The 18,574-nt window shown below is 37.6% G+C and overlaps 1 protein-coding gene across 2 annotated transcripts in view; it reads left to right on the top strand.

Moving 5' to 3' along the window:
- SLC36A4 (solute carrier family 36 member 4) overlaps nucleotides 1-18,574 on the top strand; it is an 86,551-nt gene that overhangs the window by 25,166 nt on the left and 42,811 nt on the right. For both annotated transcript variants that reach the window (XM_050334084.1, XM_050334085.1), the window contains 2 exons: nucleotides 11,122-11,291; nucleotides 16,903-17,072. In XM_050334084.1, coding sequence (XP_050190041.1) covers nucleotides 11,122-11,291; nucleotides 16,903-17,072 — 340 coding nt within the window. The remainder of the gene's footprint in view (nucleotides 1-11,121; nucleotides 11,292-16,902; nucleotides 17,073-18,574) is intronic.

The raw sequence follows: 18,574 nt of genomic DNA, 5'->3' as shown, positions 1-18,574 counted from the left end.
GCAAGTGGCAGTTCATAATGCATGTTCAGTGTGGAAACTTGTCTGTCTGGTTTCTTCGAAGCAAATAACAGGGGAAATACTCTATCACAGATCTTTTTCCATCCCACTGTTCCAAAAAACTTCTTAAATACTGATCTTTTTTCTTTTAGTTTAGCACTTGTCATCACTTCAAATATGACTATAGTTCATTAGTAACTAATAAAATTAATGAGACTAATAAAACAGAGGAGTCTAAAGTCCTGTTCACTCTAGGGAACATGTTTTAGGGAAGCTGCAATGATTCAGCAGATTCATAGTAAAATTTTCTTCTTGATCTTGAGAGACTATATTTCTCTTATAGATGGTAAGTGTATGAACATGGGTTTTGGTTAAACTCTGTCATTAGCTTAGGACTGATTAGCTGTCCCTGTGTAATAAGGAAATTAGCAGTATGGAAGCAATTTGGAATATCGTTGCTTTAGCCATCGTTGATCCCTAGATAAATAGACTTTAAGAACCTGAAGTTTACTGATTTGAGTCTGTAATAACTCACAGGAGGGAAGGTAGACTATTTAAAATTGAAGTATAGAATCTCATAGAAACCAAGGCAGTGCCTAGAAACTAACACTTGTGTAATACTAAGAGCTAGTTAAACATTTCATCAGCCAGTGTTATAAAACTATTTTGAGATATTTTTCATTAAAAAAAAGGCAATTGATATAATGAATTGATGATATTAATATGATGGAATTGAGCTGTTCATGTCTGCTTGTGAGGTCAGTTTAAACTCTTACTCGATGGCAGATTTGAACAATTTTGTCATTTTGCTAAAGTCGAGGCAAGTGGTTTGCTTGTTGCTACAACCTCTGGGATAAGGAATAACGTTAGTGCTATGAAAGATCTGATTAATGTTAATTCATGCTAAACTCTGAGTGATACTTATAACAGGATTGAAAAAGCTACAGCCAGTTTCTTGTGCTATTTATTTCTTTGCTCCCTTTTTGAGTTGTCTGTAAAAATGCATATTAGTAAAAGGTTCCTGCTGCAAATTGTGAACGTGTTGTCAGCTGGGTGGTAGTCATTACTGTGTGGAAAGAGGACAAGTTGGCAGCAGGGGCAGTGATCCCTTGATACTGAGTTAGCAAACAGCAGCTGAGAGCTCAGTACTGTCAATCTGGTGGTTATCATTTACAGTGTTGAGAACTGTTTTGGAATTTCAACACCTTTAAGTTAAGATTGTAGTATCATCAGGATGACCTTGTGAAAATCATATTGACTTCTGACATCAGTTCAGTTTGTGGAACAGTAATGGCAACAGAAATGCAGGACTCTAAAATGGATACAACAAACTACTTAAGATACTCGGGGTTTTCTAAGATTTAAAGTGAAGATTTTGGTTCAGAAGGCAGTATGTTGATTAGGAGAAGGAGAAAATGTATATTTAGCCCTGAGTGGACCTTTTTGAATACAGGACTCTGCTGGGGATGAGAGATTCTGCAGCTGCTTCTTTCCCTCTGTGCTTTTGCTTCTCTCTGGCTGTGGGTTCTCTGTGCCAGATGCTGCTGCCTGGCAGATCATGGGACTGGTGTTCAGGCCACAGAACAGAAGAGAGTACCAACTCTACTTACTTGAATACAGGAGCTGCAGGTGATGTAATGCAGTGAACGTGTCTTTCATGGAACATATAACATTATTTTGTTTGAGTTACGATGTTCAAGTGCCTCTTTCATATTCCAAAGGCGAGTAGGCCTGGTTTTATAATGAATGTGAGATTTTTGTTACTGAACTAAAAGTAACTTCAGACTGAGTGTGCCCAAAATTTAGTTAAGCCTCTTGAACACACTTTTTAGAAGTGTAAAACCAAAGCCTTTAGGCTTGGATCTCTCTGTAGCATTATCATGTGCAGGTATTAGCTTTGCATAATGTTGTGCTTATGTAACAGCAGTTACACTCAATAAATATTTTGCAGCAAAAGTCTGGCTAGCTTTTTTTGTTCTAGATTTAAAAAATCAAATCCAAATGTGGAAGTCATATTTTATAATACGCTTCAGGGCGGAGGAGGATTAAATAGATTCATAACATTTACACAGGAAATATGATTTTCTTTCTCCATTACATATAAATATGCTAAGTTAACTACTGCTTGTACAATTAAATATGATTATTTTTCTCCGCCGTTGAGTACTGCAGACAGATTAGCTTAGTGAAAACGTTACTTCCCAACATTTATTTCAGGTTTGGAAAATAAGGCTTCTTATATTTTAGCCTATTACTTGAAAATGTCTATTCAAACTGCTTTTGAACTTGGATATCAGAGCTTTGCAGTTGAAGATATGGTGGTATTTGTATACCAAAAGACAGGCTCTGGAATCACTGTAGGCAGCAGCTAACCAATTCTAGAAGATTTAAAAAGAGAAAACTAAGTGGATTATAATTTTAAAATGTCATTATTTGGATTTTGAAAGTAATGCAGATGAGCTTGTTAGGCCTGTGGTTTTGAGATAAAAGCCTCTCATTGTCAAAAACTTTTGCCAAATTAATATTATCCTTTAAAAAAAAAATAATAAAAACCCCAATGGCAGGCTTCTGTAGTCCTTAAGACCAGACTGGATTTGATAGAAGCAGACATTTAACAGGTAACAAACATGACATCATCTAAATTTACTTGGGCCATGATCTACTTGGCCCAGGATGTATCATTTCATTGGTGTTCTTTTGAGATGATGCAAAAGTTTGTATCCTCAGAACATGAAAGGTGGGAGTTCTCTGAGGATGTTTCTGTATTTGGACAAGAAAGTGTGGGTGACTGGATTTCATGGCTGTGGAGATGACCTACTCCTAAATGGTGGTGGTAAATGTGTACTCTAAATGTTGTGTCAGCAAGAAATGTGTTATAGCTACTATGCAAAATCAGTTGGGTTGGATGTCTTTTGAAGATGATTAATGTAAGAAAGGAGAAAAAAGTTATGAGCAAATGTGTAGAAATGTGTAGAGAATGTTGTTAGAAGTAGCAGATAAAAAGATGTTGTATCAGAAACTGTAAAAAAATGCATCATCTGCCCTATTCAGCTGAATGTTGATAAAATATCAGACAACTTGGTATCACCTCTCTATCAAATTAAATATTCCTTACCAATATCCTGCACTTCCTGATTATGGAGAAACTTACTTTCACCCTGGAGAACCACTTGTTTGTGCACAGTCTACCTTTAGTACTTCCTGATTTAATGGCAAATCTTAATAACACAAACAGAAGAATCCAGAGTATAACTTTCTTTCAGGCAGCATCCCATCTCTTATTCTTGCAACATCCACATTTCTTTTGCCTTAGAAAAACTATGATACACATGCATTTTCAATAATAGGACAACAAAGGCATTTAAGTTTACTGCTTACTTGCCTGAAATGTTTCTTTATCATTATTAAGTTGGTGGTGCCTTTTCCAGGGAAAAGGTTGCTCCTTTTCCCTGGAGAAAGGGAGCAAAGGGCAAGAGTGACAGTGTGCCAAGCTGTTGTGTTCTGCCTTGCCAGCTTGTGGCAGTTGGGTTTTGGGGTCTGAGACTTGGCTTTAGTGAGTCCCAAAAACTAATTCTTCTTTTTAGATGTGACCCTGTCTTAGATTGAAAACGTATCTGTCTCAAGTATACGTGCAGGAGAGGCAGAGTGAGGCATATACTACTTATGCTAAAATTACATATAATTAAGAAGCATAGTTGTAAAATCACAGAATCGAAGAATATGCTGAGTTTGAAGGGACCCACAAGTATCATCAAGTCCCAACCCATAGCCCTGCACAGGACCATCCTCAAGAGTCACACCATGTGCCTGAGAGCATTTTCCAAATGCTTCTTGAACTCTGTCATGCTTGGTGCTGTGACCACTTCCCTGGAGAGCCTTTTCCAGTGCCCAACCACCTCCTGGGTGAAGAAAAAATATCCTAATCCTAAACCTAATCCTCTCCTGACACAACTTCAGGCCATTCCCTTGAGTCCTGTCACTGGTTACCACAGAGAAAAGATCAGTGCCTGCACCTCCTCTTCCCCTCACAAGGAAGCTGTAGCCAGCAGTGAGGTCTCCCCTCAGTCTCTTCTTCTTCAGGCTGAACAGACCAAGTGACTTCAACTGCTCCTCATATGGCTTCCCCTCCAGGCCCTTCACCACCTTCACTGCCCTTCTTTGGACAATCTCTAAGAGCTTAATATGTTTCTTATATTGTGGTGCCCAAAACTGCATGCAATATTCAAGGTGAGGCCACACCAATGCAGAGCAGAACAGGACAATCACCTCCCTCAGCCGGCTGGTGATGCTTTGCCTGATGGCCCACAGGACACGGTTGGCCCTCCTGGCTGCCAGGGCACTGCTGGCTCATATTCAACTTGCCATTGAAATTATTTGTGGTTTATTTTGCTTCTTTAGAGTCAGAATTTTTGTTCCCCTGGCCCATCATTCTGTTATTCTTCTAAACAGCTGCTATTTTGAACTTACTTGTAATGGTCTGAGGCAAGATTTCCTTTCTGATATGGTTCTGAGTAACTACTTCTCTGCAGTGTATGGAATTGTCTAAGTAATATGGAAATACCAGTCTTCAGTATGTGACAATCCTTTTGAATATAGCTCTGAAGATGCAGGAACATTAGTAACTTTTCCTGGAGAGAGCATCTTGCTAGAATAAAGACTTGCATACTTGGTTTTACATTATAATATCTACCATTTAATTGGCAGCATTGCAGCATATGGGCATGTGTGTGTATAAACATAACAATAAATAAAGTTTACCTCCTAAATATTTTGCCAACATATTTATTTTTTAAGTTAAATATACTATAAGTCATAGAATAATTTACATTTAGTGAATCAAACATGATGGAAACAGTTGAAAAAAATTATTTTATGGCTGAAAATACTAATTTTTAACTGTTAAGCCAGGAGTCCAGAAATTCATGATTGTATACTATACCTTTATGTGTTATTGCAGTAGATTGAAACATACCCCCAGCAACGCTTGTGTTTCTAAGTGCAAGCTAAAGATTAAATAAATATCATAATAAAGTAATGAATAAGCTCTTAAACATAAAAAAGGGAAAAAGAAAAAAGAACCTCTGTAGAAAATGTGAGGTTTAGATGACAAAGTAGGATTTATACAGTTCCTTCAAGCATTGTTAAATCAAGGCTATCAGAAGAGGCAAATAGAATGGGTTCTGGTTTTTTGTGTATACGAGTAATTCTTTTTTCTGGTGAAACATATAGGAAGCCGCTTTGCTGGAATCTGAGGAGATTGGTTTTTGGAAAGATTGAAATTGCTCAGCAGATTTCAAAAGGTAGTGTTCTGTAGTGAGAACTTGTCTTCTGGATTTATTTATTTCATATAAAACTTTGACTATAAAAATTGATGTATGGTCACCATTTGGCTTGCATCTTTCCTTGGGTAATAGTACTTGCCTTTTTATTTGCAGTCATGAGAGATCTGTTAAGGAAAATTAGATTGTTTATTGTACATCTTCCAAATAGTGAAGTTCTGTATCTTCCTAAAGAGAGTGAGCTTTAAAAACATATCCAAAAGTGATGGAATAAAAGCCTGTTGCTCGTAATATTGCATGAGACTTTTTCTGTGCAGGCAAGCAAAGGATAGCAGTGTAATAATGGTGTATGTTATGATTATTATTTTACTTGGAGAAGCCATACTTCTGCTGCAGACAGTTCCCTGCCATTGTATGGTTGTAAATCCACCTTTCAGTAAACAGATGAATTCACTGGTACCTTCTGCAGACAAGAAGGAATGGGTCAGGCCTGAGATCCGTTGGTTTGCTGAGGATTTAGTATTTTGTCTTTGGAGGTTAGATATTAGTTTACATACCTTGAATACCTTCAGTATCAGCTTCCTCAGCTTTTTTGGTTTGACTGAACAGAGCTTTATTTTGTTGCTGTAGGACATGATTATAGATGGATTTTTTTTTCCTGAGTAAATTGATAAATATATTAGGTTTAATTTTCAGAAATTCTTGGGTTGTCTAGATAAACTAATCAAATCTTTTGTATAGGTGTCTCTTCTACCTGAAATACATCTTTTAAAAATGCCAGGGATGGAGGATTACTTCATTCTTGCCGTTCTAGTGGTATTTCCTGAGAAAGGGAAAGATAACCATGTGTATTTAAACACTAAGCATGTCTGCTGTTAATTTATCCATTACAGTTTACCTGATTACCTGCAGGTTAAATTCTCTTGTGAGTTTTTTTTCCTCCAGTCATATAAAACATACAGTAGAGATTTCTAATCAGAATTAGGCAGTCCCCTGCACCTTAGTTGCAGAAAAGACTGAGTGTAGCAGGATATTCAAGGCAAGGGATGGGAAGACAGTGGTATAATTGGGGGTGTTAATACCTACTTCATGGAGCTTGAAATGAAAGGGGAAACAGTTTGCATAATGGATGACAGCATATTAGCCAGGTTATTTCAAAGATTCAGTTATGCTGCTTTACCAGTAAATGATGTGTACTTTTGAATTTATTTGGTGGATAAAAGCACGATGGATTATGCTCATTTTGTAATTTTAAAAAACCAAAGGTTGATTGTAACTAAATGAACCAAGCATTAAGTTTCAAGGAAGATAATGGTGGTGACGTATGCAAGTGTCTCAAAAATGACAGGAAAAGCTCTGTCAAGCAAGTGACAGAGAAAAATGATAGAGAATTTATTCAGTGAGGAGGGGAAAAAATGATGGAAAATGAGAAATTATGAAAAGGATCAGTTTTGTCTAAAATACATTATTTCATAAGTGTTGGGGGCTATGACAGGGACTAGTGTGAAATGAGGGAGAAAGAACCTGAAGGAAGAAAAGCATGGAAATAAGAAGCATGGAAGTGTACCATTAAAAAAAAAAAGTTTGAAAAAAATAATATTTGAAACTCTGAATCTCAGCTCATCTCCCCGTTCCCTTGCCTGCATCATTCTGCCTCCAGTGACCTTGCTTGGGAAGACTATTCCCCAAAGTTTACCCTGACCTTAGTATTTCCCGTCACTAGATTGTTCGGTGGTTGTGTATGTGCTTATAGGTCTGAAGAGTGTGGGAAGTGTTGGACTAGGTGAATGATACTGCCTCCTGTAGCAGAAATGGGTGTTTGGACAAGCACAGAGCAAGAACAAAGCCTTAGCGTGTCATACTGTGTTGATGCAATATCCCTTTTGAGAGGTGTTATGATGCAGGATTGGACAGAGAGGAAGAATAAGAGGTGTGGATGTTTTTTCTCCAAAGCTATTCAGTGTCTAGGTAGGATGATACCTTTTTAAGAAAGTAATTTAAAAGAATTGAAGAGTGAAATTAATTTCTTGCTCTAGAAAAAAGGACAAAAAGCATGTTCAGCTTCAGTGTTCCAGAAGGGAAGTAATCAAACCAAAACTAAAAAGTATTTGTGAAAAGAACCTTATCCCTTTTGCATTCAGATAAAATGTTAGGTTTTCTGAAGTCATCACAAGAGGGACTGTGCAGGGACTGGAAAGAAATTTTACATGAAAATCTATCCAGCAGCTGCCCAACAGTGACACAGTGTCAGAACAAGCACTGGCTCACCCCATACCTCCTGTCAGCCTCTGTCTCCTTGTGAACACTTCATTGACCTTTTGGATCCTGATGGAATTTTAACAGTCTTAGGGAGCAGAGAGTTAATCCATGTTAATCCAGCGAGGTGCAGAACTTTTCAACTTGTCTGGAACAGATGATACTGAATACGGTATAAAACGTGGCTCAAATTCTTCACGTAATTTCTTTGGGCATCATTTCTACCATGGGAAGCATCTCCTGTAGTGACAGCAACTGTCTTGAAATGTCTACTGCTATGCAGAGAGAGTACCTGAATCTGGGAAGGCTTGTGCTGAGGCTGGTAAGGGACACTCGTGCTTGTACTGAGTGATGCAGGAAAGGCTACGACAGCATCCTCATCTGTTCAATCTGGAGACAGATCTAGTCTTGATAATAATTCAAGGATAAGCAGGGAGAAATTAGTATTTTTAAATATAATTTCAAGATCTACATATATTATTGTGTCTCTCACTAGCGATATTATCCTATATTTTTTAGTGTGTCTTTTCCTTAAATTCAGAATAAATGAAGGTTGGTGATATGAGAACACACATTTAGATGAGTATGTTTAATTCTTACCTACTCATTAGTGTGCAGGAAATTATATCATTGTGTTTAATGACTAAACTTGGTTTAATGGTTAGTTAAAACTCAAAAGTTAGTATACTTAAGAGAACTGTCCAAGAATGGGTTTAAATTGTTTTTTAATTTTCTTTTAATTAAGTCTTTGTTTTTCTTGGAGAAATGCAAGTGTTCAAACTGACTAGGTTGTAATGCTAATAAGAAATTGCAGTATAGCTGGGAATTTTTTAAAAAAATTGAATGTTTCCTTCGGAGTCAAAGCACATTGAACATAGTATGTGTCACTGGTTCTTTATTTTCATTTAGGAACTAAGTATTGAAGGGCTGCAATGAGGTCACCCTGGAACCTTCTGTGCTCTACACTGAGCAGCCCCAGCTCTCTCATCCTGTCTTTGTAGGAGAGGTACTCCATCCATCTGATCATTTTTGTGGCCCTCCTCTGGACCCACTCCAACAGGTCTATTATAATGAACATTCTCATAACCTTTGAGTTTAGCTCCCTCCAACTGTGAAACCACAGGAAATTTTTCCCCCTATTAATTAGTCACCCATGGATTACTTTTATGAGTTCAGAGAGGCAGGCAGTCTCTAGGATCCCTTTCCCTCCAGCAGTTGTAGTAGAAAAACATGAGATTTTTTCCATGATTGGCATGTGTGTCTGAGTTCACTGTCCTCCTTCTGCTAGGATTGTATGAGATGAATGCCGGAGACTCTGGAAATCAAACCTGTGGGCCAGTGAACTTACTAAGAGACTCCTGATATCTGCTGAGTGAGCAGTTGCCATTAGAGCTCTGCAGAGATGTAGCTTGGAATAAGATCTTAGAGTAGCAATTTATGCTTGTTAAGTTTTCCACGAGCTGTAAAACATGGCAGAACTTATGCAGAAAATATATTCTGTTTATAATAACCAGAGAATTAACAGATACGCGCTGAATGAATGTTTCTGGTTCAGCCTCAAAAGCTGTCTGTTTGTAGGAAGTCAAGAATGGGAAAACTCCAATGTAGGAAAAAATTGCCTTTAATTTTCATTCTTCAAAGCTCTTAGTAAAGTGGTGTATTAGAACCATTTAATTGCAACTGAAGACAAAAGAATCTGAAGTGCCCTCTGCTCTAGCTGGCAGTTGTTGGTGTTAAATATCAAAAGATGGCTTGATAAGCACTACATGGGCACAGAGGCTTAATTAATTTAGAGAAATTACCAAGTTTTGTCTGTGCCACACTGAAGTAATACTTAACCGCATATTTTCTTTTGTATTTTTCCTGCTGCTCACCAGTCATTTAAAAATTGATTTAATTTTTGAAACTCTTCTTGTTTTAAATTTTGCATTCCCCACCAGACCAAGTTACAGTCCAAGCTCAGATGTTTCTTACTGGAGGAAAAACATCAGCAGTGGAGGCTCCAAATTATGTAAAGAAGCTAAGATGTAAAATGTATTTTAATTGAATATGAATGAAAATTGCTTCTAAATGTGCACTTCTTAGGGACCTCTTTGTTCCCAAGTGTAAAATTACTTCTTTGGGATTTCTGATGTAGGAGAAATAGAATAATATGGCATGGATTGGCAGTAGTGATACTCAGTGATAAGTCAGAAAGTGAATGTCACTGGGTGACTAGGAGGAAAGAAATGATTGCCCTATAAAAAATAATATACCAGTAATCCAAAAATGTAAATTTGTTTGCTAATTAGTGGATGAAATATGCTTTTTTTCCTAACTCACATTACTTAAATTGAATAGTAAATATTGAGTCATTTAAAAGGTGATTTTATGTGACAAACAGGAGCTTTTATAGGGCAGACCTGTTGCACTGAGACTGTTCTGTCTGTATTAGATTAACATAAGTGCTAACTCGAGATGACAAGCTTGTTTAATTAACAGTGCCATACTGTTAATCAAATGTAACCAACATGTCTACTGAAAGGCAGGCTGAACTGTGGATTTTATTCCACTGACTGTATTGACTAGATCTTCATTACCTAACTTCACTATAGAAGCTTAGATGTTTTATTTAGATGTTACTATATTAGGTGTTTTAATCTTTGAACTATAGCCCATATTAAGTATCTGAGTGTACAGTTCCCTGAAAGAGACAGGGAAAGTATGCTTATCTAGGAGCATGCATGTACCTTCAGCTTGTTTTAATGATGTAATAGGATCTGTTAATGCTGATGAAATTCAAGCTGGAAAGAACAGCATGTGAACCTGTTACTTGGTTTTACTGCCTTGCCTAGAAATTTTATCTGGGTGCCTAAAAACTTAAGTTGGAACTTACTAAGTGTATTTTGCTGAATGGTATATAATACATGTAAAAGGCAATCTATCCAGCAAACTTCATGCAGTAATGGTTGCAATGCCTCTGTCTTCACTTTGAAGTGATGGCAAGCCCAGCAAGATAGATTGACTATAGTTCTGGCACACAGCACATACACTGTGTTTAGGGAAAGCTTACTGTGCCTGGCCCGCCCTATTTCTTTTCAGAAAAATGAAAAAGAGTGTGGGACTGTATTCTGGTAGTCATGGATTCAAGCTTCCCTGCTGGGAGAGCTGAGGCTGAGTGCTGAGCATGAGCTTGGGTGTTGGCAGGTTTGTCTGTGATTGGATACTGACAGCGCAAGCATACCTAACAGAAGTAAGAGAAATATCCTTGGATTCTGAACAATTCTGTTACAAAAAAAAATCATGTTACTCATATTGCCTACGTATTTGCGTCTGGACACCATAAGTTTCTCTTGACAGTTTTTCTAGCCTATAAATATTGCTTCATATTCTCACACTGATAATGTTTTTTGACCAAGATAAGTGCTTTTCAGTATTTGAATGTTTCTGTTGGGTACCTAAAACACTGTGACTGTCCAGGCTGTAAAACATTATCTTAGAATAATCTTATTTATTTATAAAACCAGCTAAATTTTGGAAATTGGCTTTGAAATAGGGGAGAAAAGTAGTTTTAGACATAAAATGTAATTGATTCCGCCTCTATTTCCAGGTACTGCCATTGGAAAACAGAATGAAGGACACAACACGTTTCCCACAGGCACTGAACATTGGGATGGGAATAGTCATGGCCTTGTATATCTCACTAGCCACTCTGGGATATCTGCGCTTTGGGGATGCAGTCAAAGGCAGCATAACTTTAAACCTGCCACAAGATAAATGGTAAGTGTGTATGTGACTTAAAAGCAGTAATCTAGAAGGCATGAATGTTGAAAAGGTTGTTCCAAGCTTATAATTGATAGGTGCTCAGTCTTTTAATGTATGTACTGTGTCTGTGTCCTCTACAGTAGAGCTATGGTCCTAGCCAGCAATTTCTTGCATATTAAAAGGACTTGGATATGGAGACAGACCAATGATCTTTATTATAAATTATGCCATCTCTAGCAGAAGCTAGTTCCTGGACTGTTCAAGGGGACAATATGCAGTTTGCAGCCAGCAATAATGCAGTTCTGAAAACAGCTACTTTTACCTTGGATATCCTGGTGATATTGTGCCCTTTTTTAGTGTAATCACTGAGTTTAGCAGGTAAACAACTGGAATGTTAGATAACATATAATAATGGCTTCCTATGAGGAAAGTGAAACTTATGCTTGCCAGTGTCTCAAGGATATTATAATTTTTCTTTAGTATTTTTATTATGCTGTGAGAGCTCCACATGTCACATGCTAAAGAAGCACTGAAGACAATTTCAGCTGATGCAATATTAGCTCTGTATATGTCTGTGGATGGATATATACTCTAACTATTACTTTAAAGATAACTCTAAATTTTTTTAGTACTTTTATGTCTGATGGGCCTAAAATTAGGCATATCAGCAGTGCACAAGTATTAAAAATGAAAAGTATTTTAATGTTTTCATTTTAATCAAATAATATGTTATAAGTTATGTGCTTGCATCTACTTGTTCAGTGTCTGTTGTGGCAGCTTACTGAAGTAGTGAAATCTCAAATTATGTGGAAAAACCCCTGGTTTAATGAACTGAATGCTGACTTGATTTTTGCTCTTTGAAAAAGAGGAGAACACGTTTAAAGAATGTTCTTAATTTTTAGGTGTTATTTTTCACTTTCTTTTCTTCCTTTTCATTCCTTGGAGTCAGTATGAGCCATGCATTTTTAATGTTTTTGTTTAATTGCCTGGATGATTCCAGTGTTTAATACGTGAAAGTATAATAAAATGGGTCTTGAAGGATGAAATATTTTTGTTTTTTAGAATTTTCATCTGTTGCTTGTTTGCTTGTTTTGTTTTTATACTGCTGTTGTAAAAACTGAGATTTGTCCCTCAATTTTTTTCCATTTTTGGAGAGTTTTTTTGGTTTGTTTTTTTGAGCTTGGTGGGGGGGGATGTTTTCCTGTTTTGCCCGTGGTTCTGTTTTTTGGGGATATTGCTCACAATATGTATTTGTATTCTTTCATTGTACATGGATACACAAGAAGTTTATCAAGACCAAGTGCAAGGCAGGGCAATCCCAAGCATAAGTACAAGCTGATCAGAGAATGGATTCTCTGGGAAGAAAGTCTTGAGGGTGTTTATGGAGAAAAAGCTTAATATGAGCTGGCAATATGTGCTTACAGCCCAGAAAGCCAACTGTGTCCTGGGCTGCCCCAAAAGCAGTGTGGCCTGCAGGTTGAGGGAGGTGATCCTCCCCCTCTACACTCCTTTTGTGAGACCCCACCAGGAGTGCTGCATCCAGCTCTGGGGTCCTCAGCACAAGAACCTGTAGGAACAAGGCCAGAGGAGAACCTAAAATAATCATAGGGCTGGAGCATCTCCCCTATGACATGCTGAGGAAGCTGGGGGAGACCTTAGACCACCTTCCAGTACCTAAAGGGGGCTTACAGGAAGGCTGGAGAGGTACATTTTGCAGGGGCATGTAGTGATAGGACAAGGAGGAATGGCTTTAAATTAAAGGAGGGCAGGTTTAGATTAGATATTAGGAAGAAATTATTTGCTGTAAGAGTGGTGAGGTACTGGAACGTGTTGCCCAGAGAAGCTGTGGATTTCCCATCCCTGGAGGTGCTGACCAGGCTGAATGGGGCTCTGAGTAACATGATAAAGTGGAAGGTGACCCTGCCCATGGCAGGAGGTTTGAACTAGATGACCTTTGAGGTTCATTCCAATCCAAACCATTCTCTGATTCTATGACATTAGAAAAACCCAGGAATATTCAAGTGTTTAATGCATCCATTCTGTCTATTTGATGCATCTCAAAGGGAAAATATTTCTATTTCGAATATTACATGGCAGTGCTTGTTGTCTGTAAGATTAGTGAAAAGTTTGCTTTAAATGGTAGCTCTGGGTTTATTTTTGCCTTAAGAGAAGTGCCCTTAAAAAACAAGGAGTGAGAGGAATGTGGAATAAGGTAAGATTGCTACTCAGTGTTGCTTTTTATTGCGCTCATGCAAGCAACACAGTGAACTTTATTCTGCATCCCTGCTGTCTAACAGAGCTGTTCACATATGAGTTTTCAAATAGCTCTTGGCTACAGTGCAGATGTGATGATGATATTTATCCTGATGGCTTTGCAGGACTAACGCATAAAGGAGATTGAAACTGGTGCTCTAAAGGGTAGGAAATTGGCATTATAAGTGTAATAACCTCAGAGCTACTCAGGGCACATATCTACAGTTAACAAAGTCATATGTTTTTGTCTTACCCTGGATAGTACCCTAGAGCACCAAACAAAATTAGGAGAAGCAGCTCATTGGTGCACCCAGGGATTGTGATGTACGATGCTGTTGCTGTGCAGTCCTGTGGGTCTACCTGATACGGTACTGAGGGGCAGGTGGTTGCAATCACTGTGCTAGCAAAACAGATTTCCAGTGAACAGTATTCTGGCATTTGGTCCGCACATAAAAAGCCAATAAGTTGCCAGTTTGTACTAGAGAAATGCAAGGAGCAGAGGAGGTTTTTATAAGAAGAAGGTCATGCAAAAGAGCTGGAATGTACCTAAGCAGTGAGACTTGGCTTATGTGTTTAATTCCAGCTGGACAACCCCTGCTTAAAAATAAGCCTTTCCTGGTAAAGAAAGTTAAATTAGAATTCCGCTGCTTTCTGAGTTTTATTTGATGTCCTTGCAGATGAATTGACTGGAAGGCATACACAGGCCCTAGACCGGTTAAGTGCTTAAGTTTAATTTACATAGAAGATTGCTCATATTCTTCATATTTTTAAAAACATCCTGCTAAGATTAGTGCTTTTGGAGAAACCACTTAGTACGCTTCTGGTTCAGATGCAGTTTGGTAGTACAGATTGTCACTCAGCATAATATATTACTTAGAATATATTCAAAATGGACTTAAAGAATAGTTTTCAGCTTGTTTTTGCTGATCTTTTACAACTTTTTTCTGGAATCAAAGAATTCTGGTTTATTGCATTAAGTAGCATTTCTCTTTTTACATACAGTTGGAATCTTAGTAATTATTGTCATGTGACCATCAGTTTGAACCAAGTCCTGCAGTATTTGAAAATGTAGATTACGGAAGAATGTGCTTTAGTACTTGGTAGTGTCCTTGGTTCAGGTCTCATAAAATCACAGAATGATTTGGGTTGGAGAGGACCTTTAAAGATCATGTGTTCCAACTGCCCTGCCATGAGCAGAGACACCTTTCATAAGACCAGATTGCTCCAAGCTCTGTCCAACCTGGCCTTGAACACTTCCAGGGATGGGGGCATCCACAGCTTCTCTGGGCACCTTGTGCCAGTGACTCACCCCCCTCATTGCAAAAATTCTCTTCTTTGTCCTTGGTTAGTTTCTCATCTTCTTGAGGCTGAATATGAAGGTTCTTTTCACCACCTGTTCTTTGTTAAGGCATCAGTGAGTCTTGTATGCAGCAGTTCCCTGACAGTGAATCCCAAAGGTTAACTACCATACAAACACTATAGTATATTGAAGTTCGATGAGGCTTTACATGGTAGTAGTTAAAATGAAAGCTTAGTGTAATTAATTCCTTCTTTGGTGTAATTGTATTGTTATGCAAGTTTTGTTACACTGCTTGCCAGTGTTTCTACCCTTAAAAGAGGTACAATGAAATGTCAAATGTAGAATTGAAAAGACGTTTAGCACATATGAATGATTTACATTTTTATTAAAAGGCAGCCTAAGGAGCTGTCTTTATCTGACTGGAGTATAATATTAAATTACTAGTAAAATCACCTCAATAATATAAAAATTGTTTTCTAATTTAGAAGGTTTTAATCCTCGTAGAGCTATAGAAAATTAGCTAGTGCAAGGGAGACACTCACTTTGAACAAAAGTATTTAAAGTTTTGAACCCTGTTTTTGAGTATCTTTTAAAAATTGTTTTTGTAAAGGTTTGGGATGATCTGAATCCTGAGGATTAGAGGTGAATTGTGGGTAGCTGGTCAGTTTTTCAGTTCTTAATCGGCTAAAATCCATCTAAGCTTCTGGAATAAGGACAGTCATACAGAGTTGATAGAAAAGTGACTCTTTTTTCCTTGAAATTTCTAAAAGCTGCTCAGCAATCAAAAAGAAGTGTGTCACAAAAGCTGTGGCTTCTAAACTAGCTACACCATTATGTCACCACATAAATTGATGTAATAGTTTTTCTGTCCATTTGAATATGCCTTTGGGGCTTCACTGAGTTGTGTACAGTGATGGTCAAACCTGTGTTACAAATGATTTAGAACCTATTAGTCAAAATGTATTTTTACTTGGAGTCTATTTTTCTTTTTTCCCTCATATCATAAAATCATAGAATGTACACACATATATATATAAAATAATTGCTTCTGTGTATTTGTTCATCAAAAAAAAAAAAACTGATTGGTTTGTTAGCAGTCTTTCAGTATCATAAAAAATGGATGACCTGGCTTGTAGCTGTGAGATGAGAAACACCTAAGACTGGGCTGAAAGGGCTATTCAAGTTTACCAGCTGTTCAGCACTCCAGTGTTCAAAACCATTACTGACTGTGTGTTCAACATATCCTTCAAAATGTTGAAAGAAGGATGATGGAGGCATCCTATTGTGGTGGAAAAGAGCTGAGCTGTACAGATACAAATTTTGCCATGTTGTGCCATTTGTCCACAGAAAAAGGGGCCAAAAGCAGTATTGGCTGGACTTTATTTACTTGTACTGATACAGACTGTGACACTCAAAGAGGAAACATTTTGAGTGATGCCTGCCAGGCTTTGTGAAATACAGAGATGAAGATCCTCCTTGTTCTTTCCCTACCCTTGTTGCTGTTTTTTCTTTTCTTACTTATGCATGTTGCCTTTGCTTCAGTTCAATCTCTCTTTAAGGACTGACAGCAAAAAAGAAAAATGTAGTTTATGAGAAATGTTCCCTTGCTCATTTGTGAACACACAATACCCCATAGCAAATGAATCAAACCCTTACCCAATGCTTTAATAATGTCCTTAGTTGCATTCTTAGAAAGAAGATCATATGAAGAGACTTGTAATTTCTATCAGTTGACTGCAAGAAGACGCATGACAAATGCTTCTAGTTTATGCAGCATAGATTTAAACTGTGTCTAAATTTAAAACTGTTGGTAGTGTGAATAATTCTTTGTCACTTGTTTACTCAGCCACAAGTTGCAGTGGTAAGGGTGTCTGCACTTCACGTTTATTGGAAGATTTACTCTAGTTGGCTTATCTTCTGCAATTTCTTAGGCAGTTGTAATGTTACATTCATGTTTCCTGGGGGAAAAGTATATTTTTCACATATATATATTTAGGCTTAGTACCTCTGGCAAGCTGATTTTTTTATGAAGAGTTCACAACTTACCTGAATGTGTGTAAATGTTTCCAACAGGTTGTATCAGTCTGTAAAAATGCTGTACTCCTTTGGGATTTTTGTGACCTATTCGATTCAATTCTATGTCCCGGCGGAGATTCTCATTCCAGTTGTCACCTCCAGAGTGAAGCAGAAGTGGAAGTTACTCAGTGAGCTTGTGGTGAGAGCACTATTAGTCTTCTCAACCTGTAAGTATGTGCAGAACATCCATAAAAAATCTTGCTGTTACATTTTGTTGGGACTTGCTTATTTAAATATATGTTTCATTGTTTATTTTTCCAGAGGCTAGCAAACCTGAAATTTTGCTTCAACAATTCACTATATTTTGACTTACATGAACAAAGGAATCTAATGTTGTATTTGTATTTTAACCACACCTGTTTATAGGTGTGACAAGTGATTTGACAACCATATCTTTTGCCAGTAATACTCTAAAGCTGCCAACTTGAAAATAATTTTTTTTCAAATAGAAGTTTTTAAGTGAGACACACATTGCTGATACACGTCAGTGTTTATTGATCTGCAGTACATGCTTGTCATGGGGAAATCCTTTCTCTGTTTTTTTGATCTGAGGATGAAGCCAAAAGATGTGTTGGTCTGTATCCATTAAATTGCACTGACAAACATGGTCACAGAGTTCATGAAGGGACACTTATTTTAGGTGATAATACTCCAAAGTAGTTTTGTATCTCTGTCCTCACTGCCTGTTACTCCTGTTGTTTTTCTCACTTGTCCCCTAATCTTCCCATCCCTCCTACTAGCTCGTTGAGATATCACAGATGCTAGTAGAAGTCAGCAGTGCTCATGGAATGGTGAATCTCATCTAGGGATCGATACTTTGTGAAGATAGTGAACTGTGGAGGAAGTTAACTTTGTCTTTACGGCTCCCACCTGAAGTGCTGAATAATATAGGATGCTTTTCTTGAAGATGTTATAAAAAAATTGCTTCTTGTACAAAGTTGGCCTCCCTACCACGTGTACTGAAACAAGATGTTATTACTTTAAAACCAGTTAAAACTGCTGAACAAGCAAAAAAATGCTAAACCTTGTTTTTTAGGGGAAAGGGTTGATTAAAGAGAAGAATTTTGGTTTGTTGTCTCAGTTCTCTTGGTGAATGCTGACCAGTAGCTCATGTGCTGGATGACGGCTAAGAATTGTTGTCCAAGAAAACTCGAACATCTAGTGAGACCTTCTTAAGGTCAAGCCTGTTGAGAAAAACAGTTTAATGTCAGTGCAATTTAATTGCTACACTAAGCAAAGGCAAATACCATCAGTCTAATAAATTGCTGCTCTGAAAATACATCTTCTATGTGGAATTAAAAAAACCCAACTAACAAACCACAAAGGTTTTCTTGAATAATAAAGTGCATATCTCCTGGAGCACCATATAACCAGTGTTCTGCTTCAAGTGATCAAAGTGTTAAGATTTTAGATTGCAGATATATGAATAGCTCTTGTTATAACCTGTGAGTCATCTAGATCAGAATGCTTCAAGGTCCAAAATGCTTTTTTATTGTCTCTCTGGGACACTAAAAGATCACCAGTGAGATCTCCAGTCCTCACTGCACCTTGCTGTTCTAAGGCCTTCCAACTTCCATTCACTCTCTATTGCCCTTTATGTGCCCCATATCACCTGCCCTGGTAATGATACCACAATAGATTTGAAAAGCTAAGAATCTTGTAGATCCAA

The sequence above is a fragment of the Myiozetetes cayanensis genome, unplaced genomic scaffold (assembly GCF_022539395.1).
Source record: "Myiozetetes cayanensis isolate MyiCay16 unplaced genomic scaffold, myiCay2020 scf5-8, whole genome shotgun sequence".
Classification (NCBI taxonomy): domain Eukaryota; kingdom Metazoa; phylum Chordata; class Aves; order Passeriformes; family Tyrannidae; genus Myiozetetes; species Myiozetetes cayanensis.
Note: the sequence above shows the minus strand (reverse complement) of the source record. Positions and strands in the feature narration are given on the sequence as shown.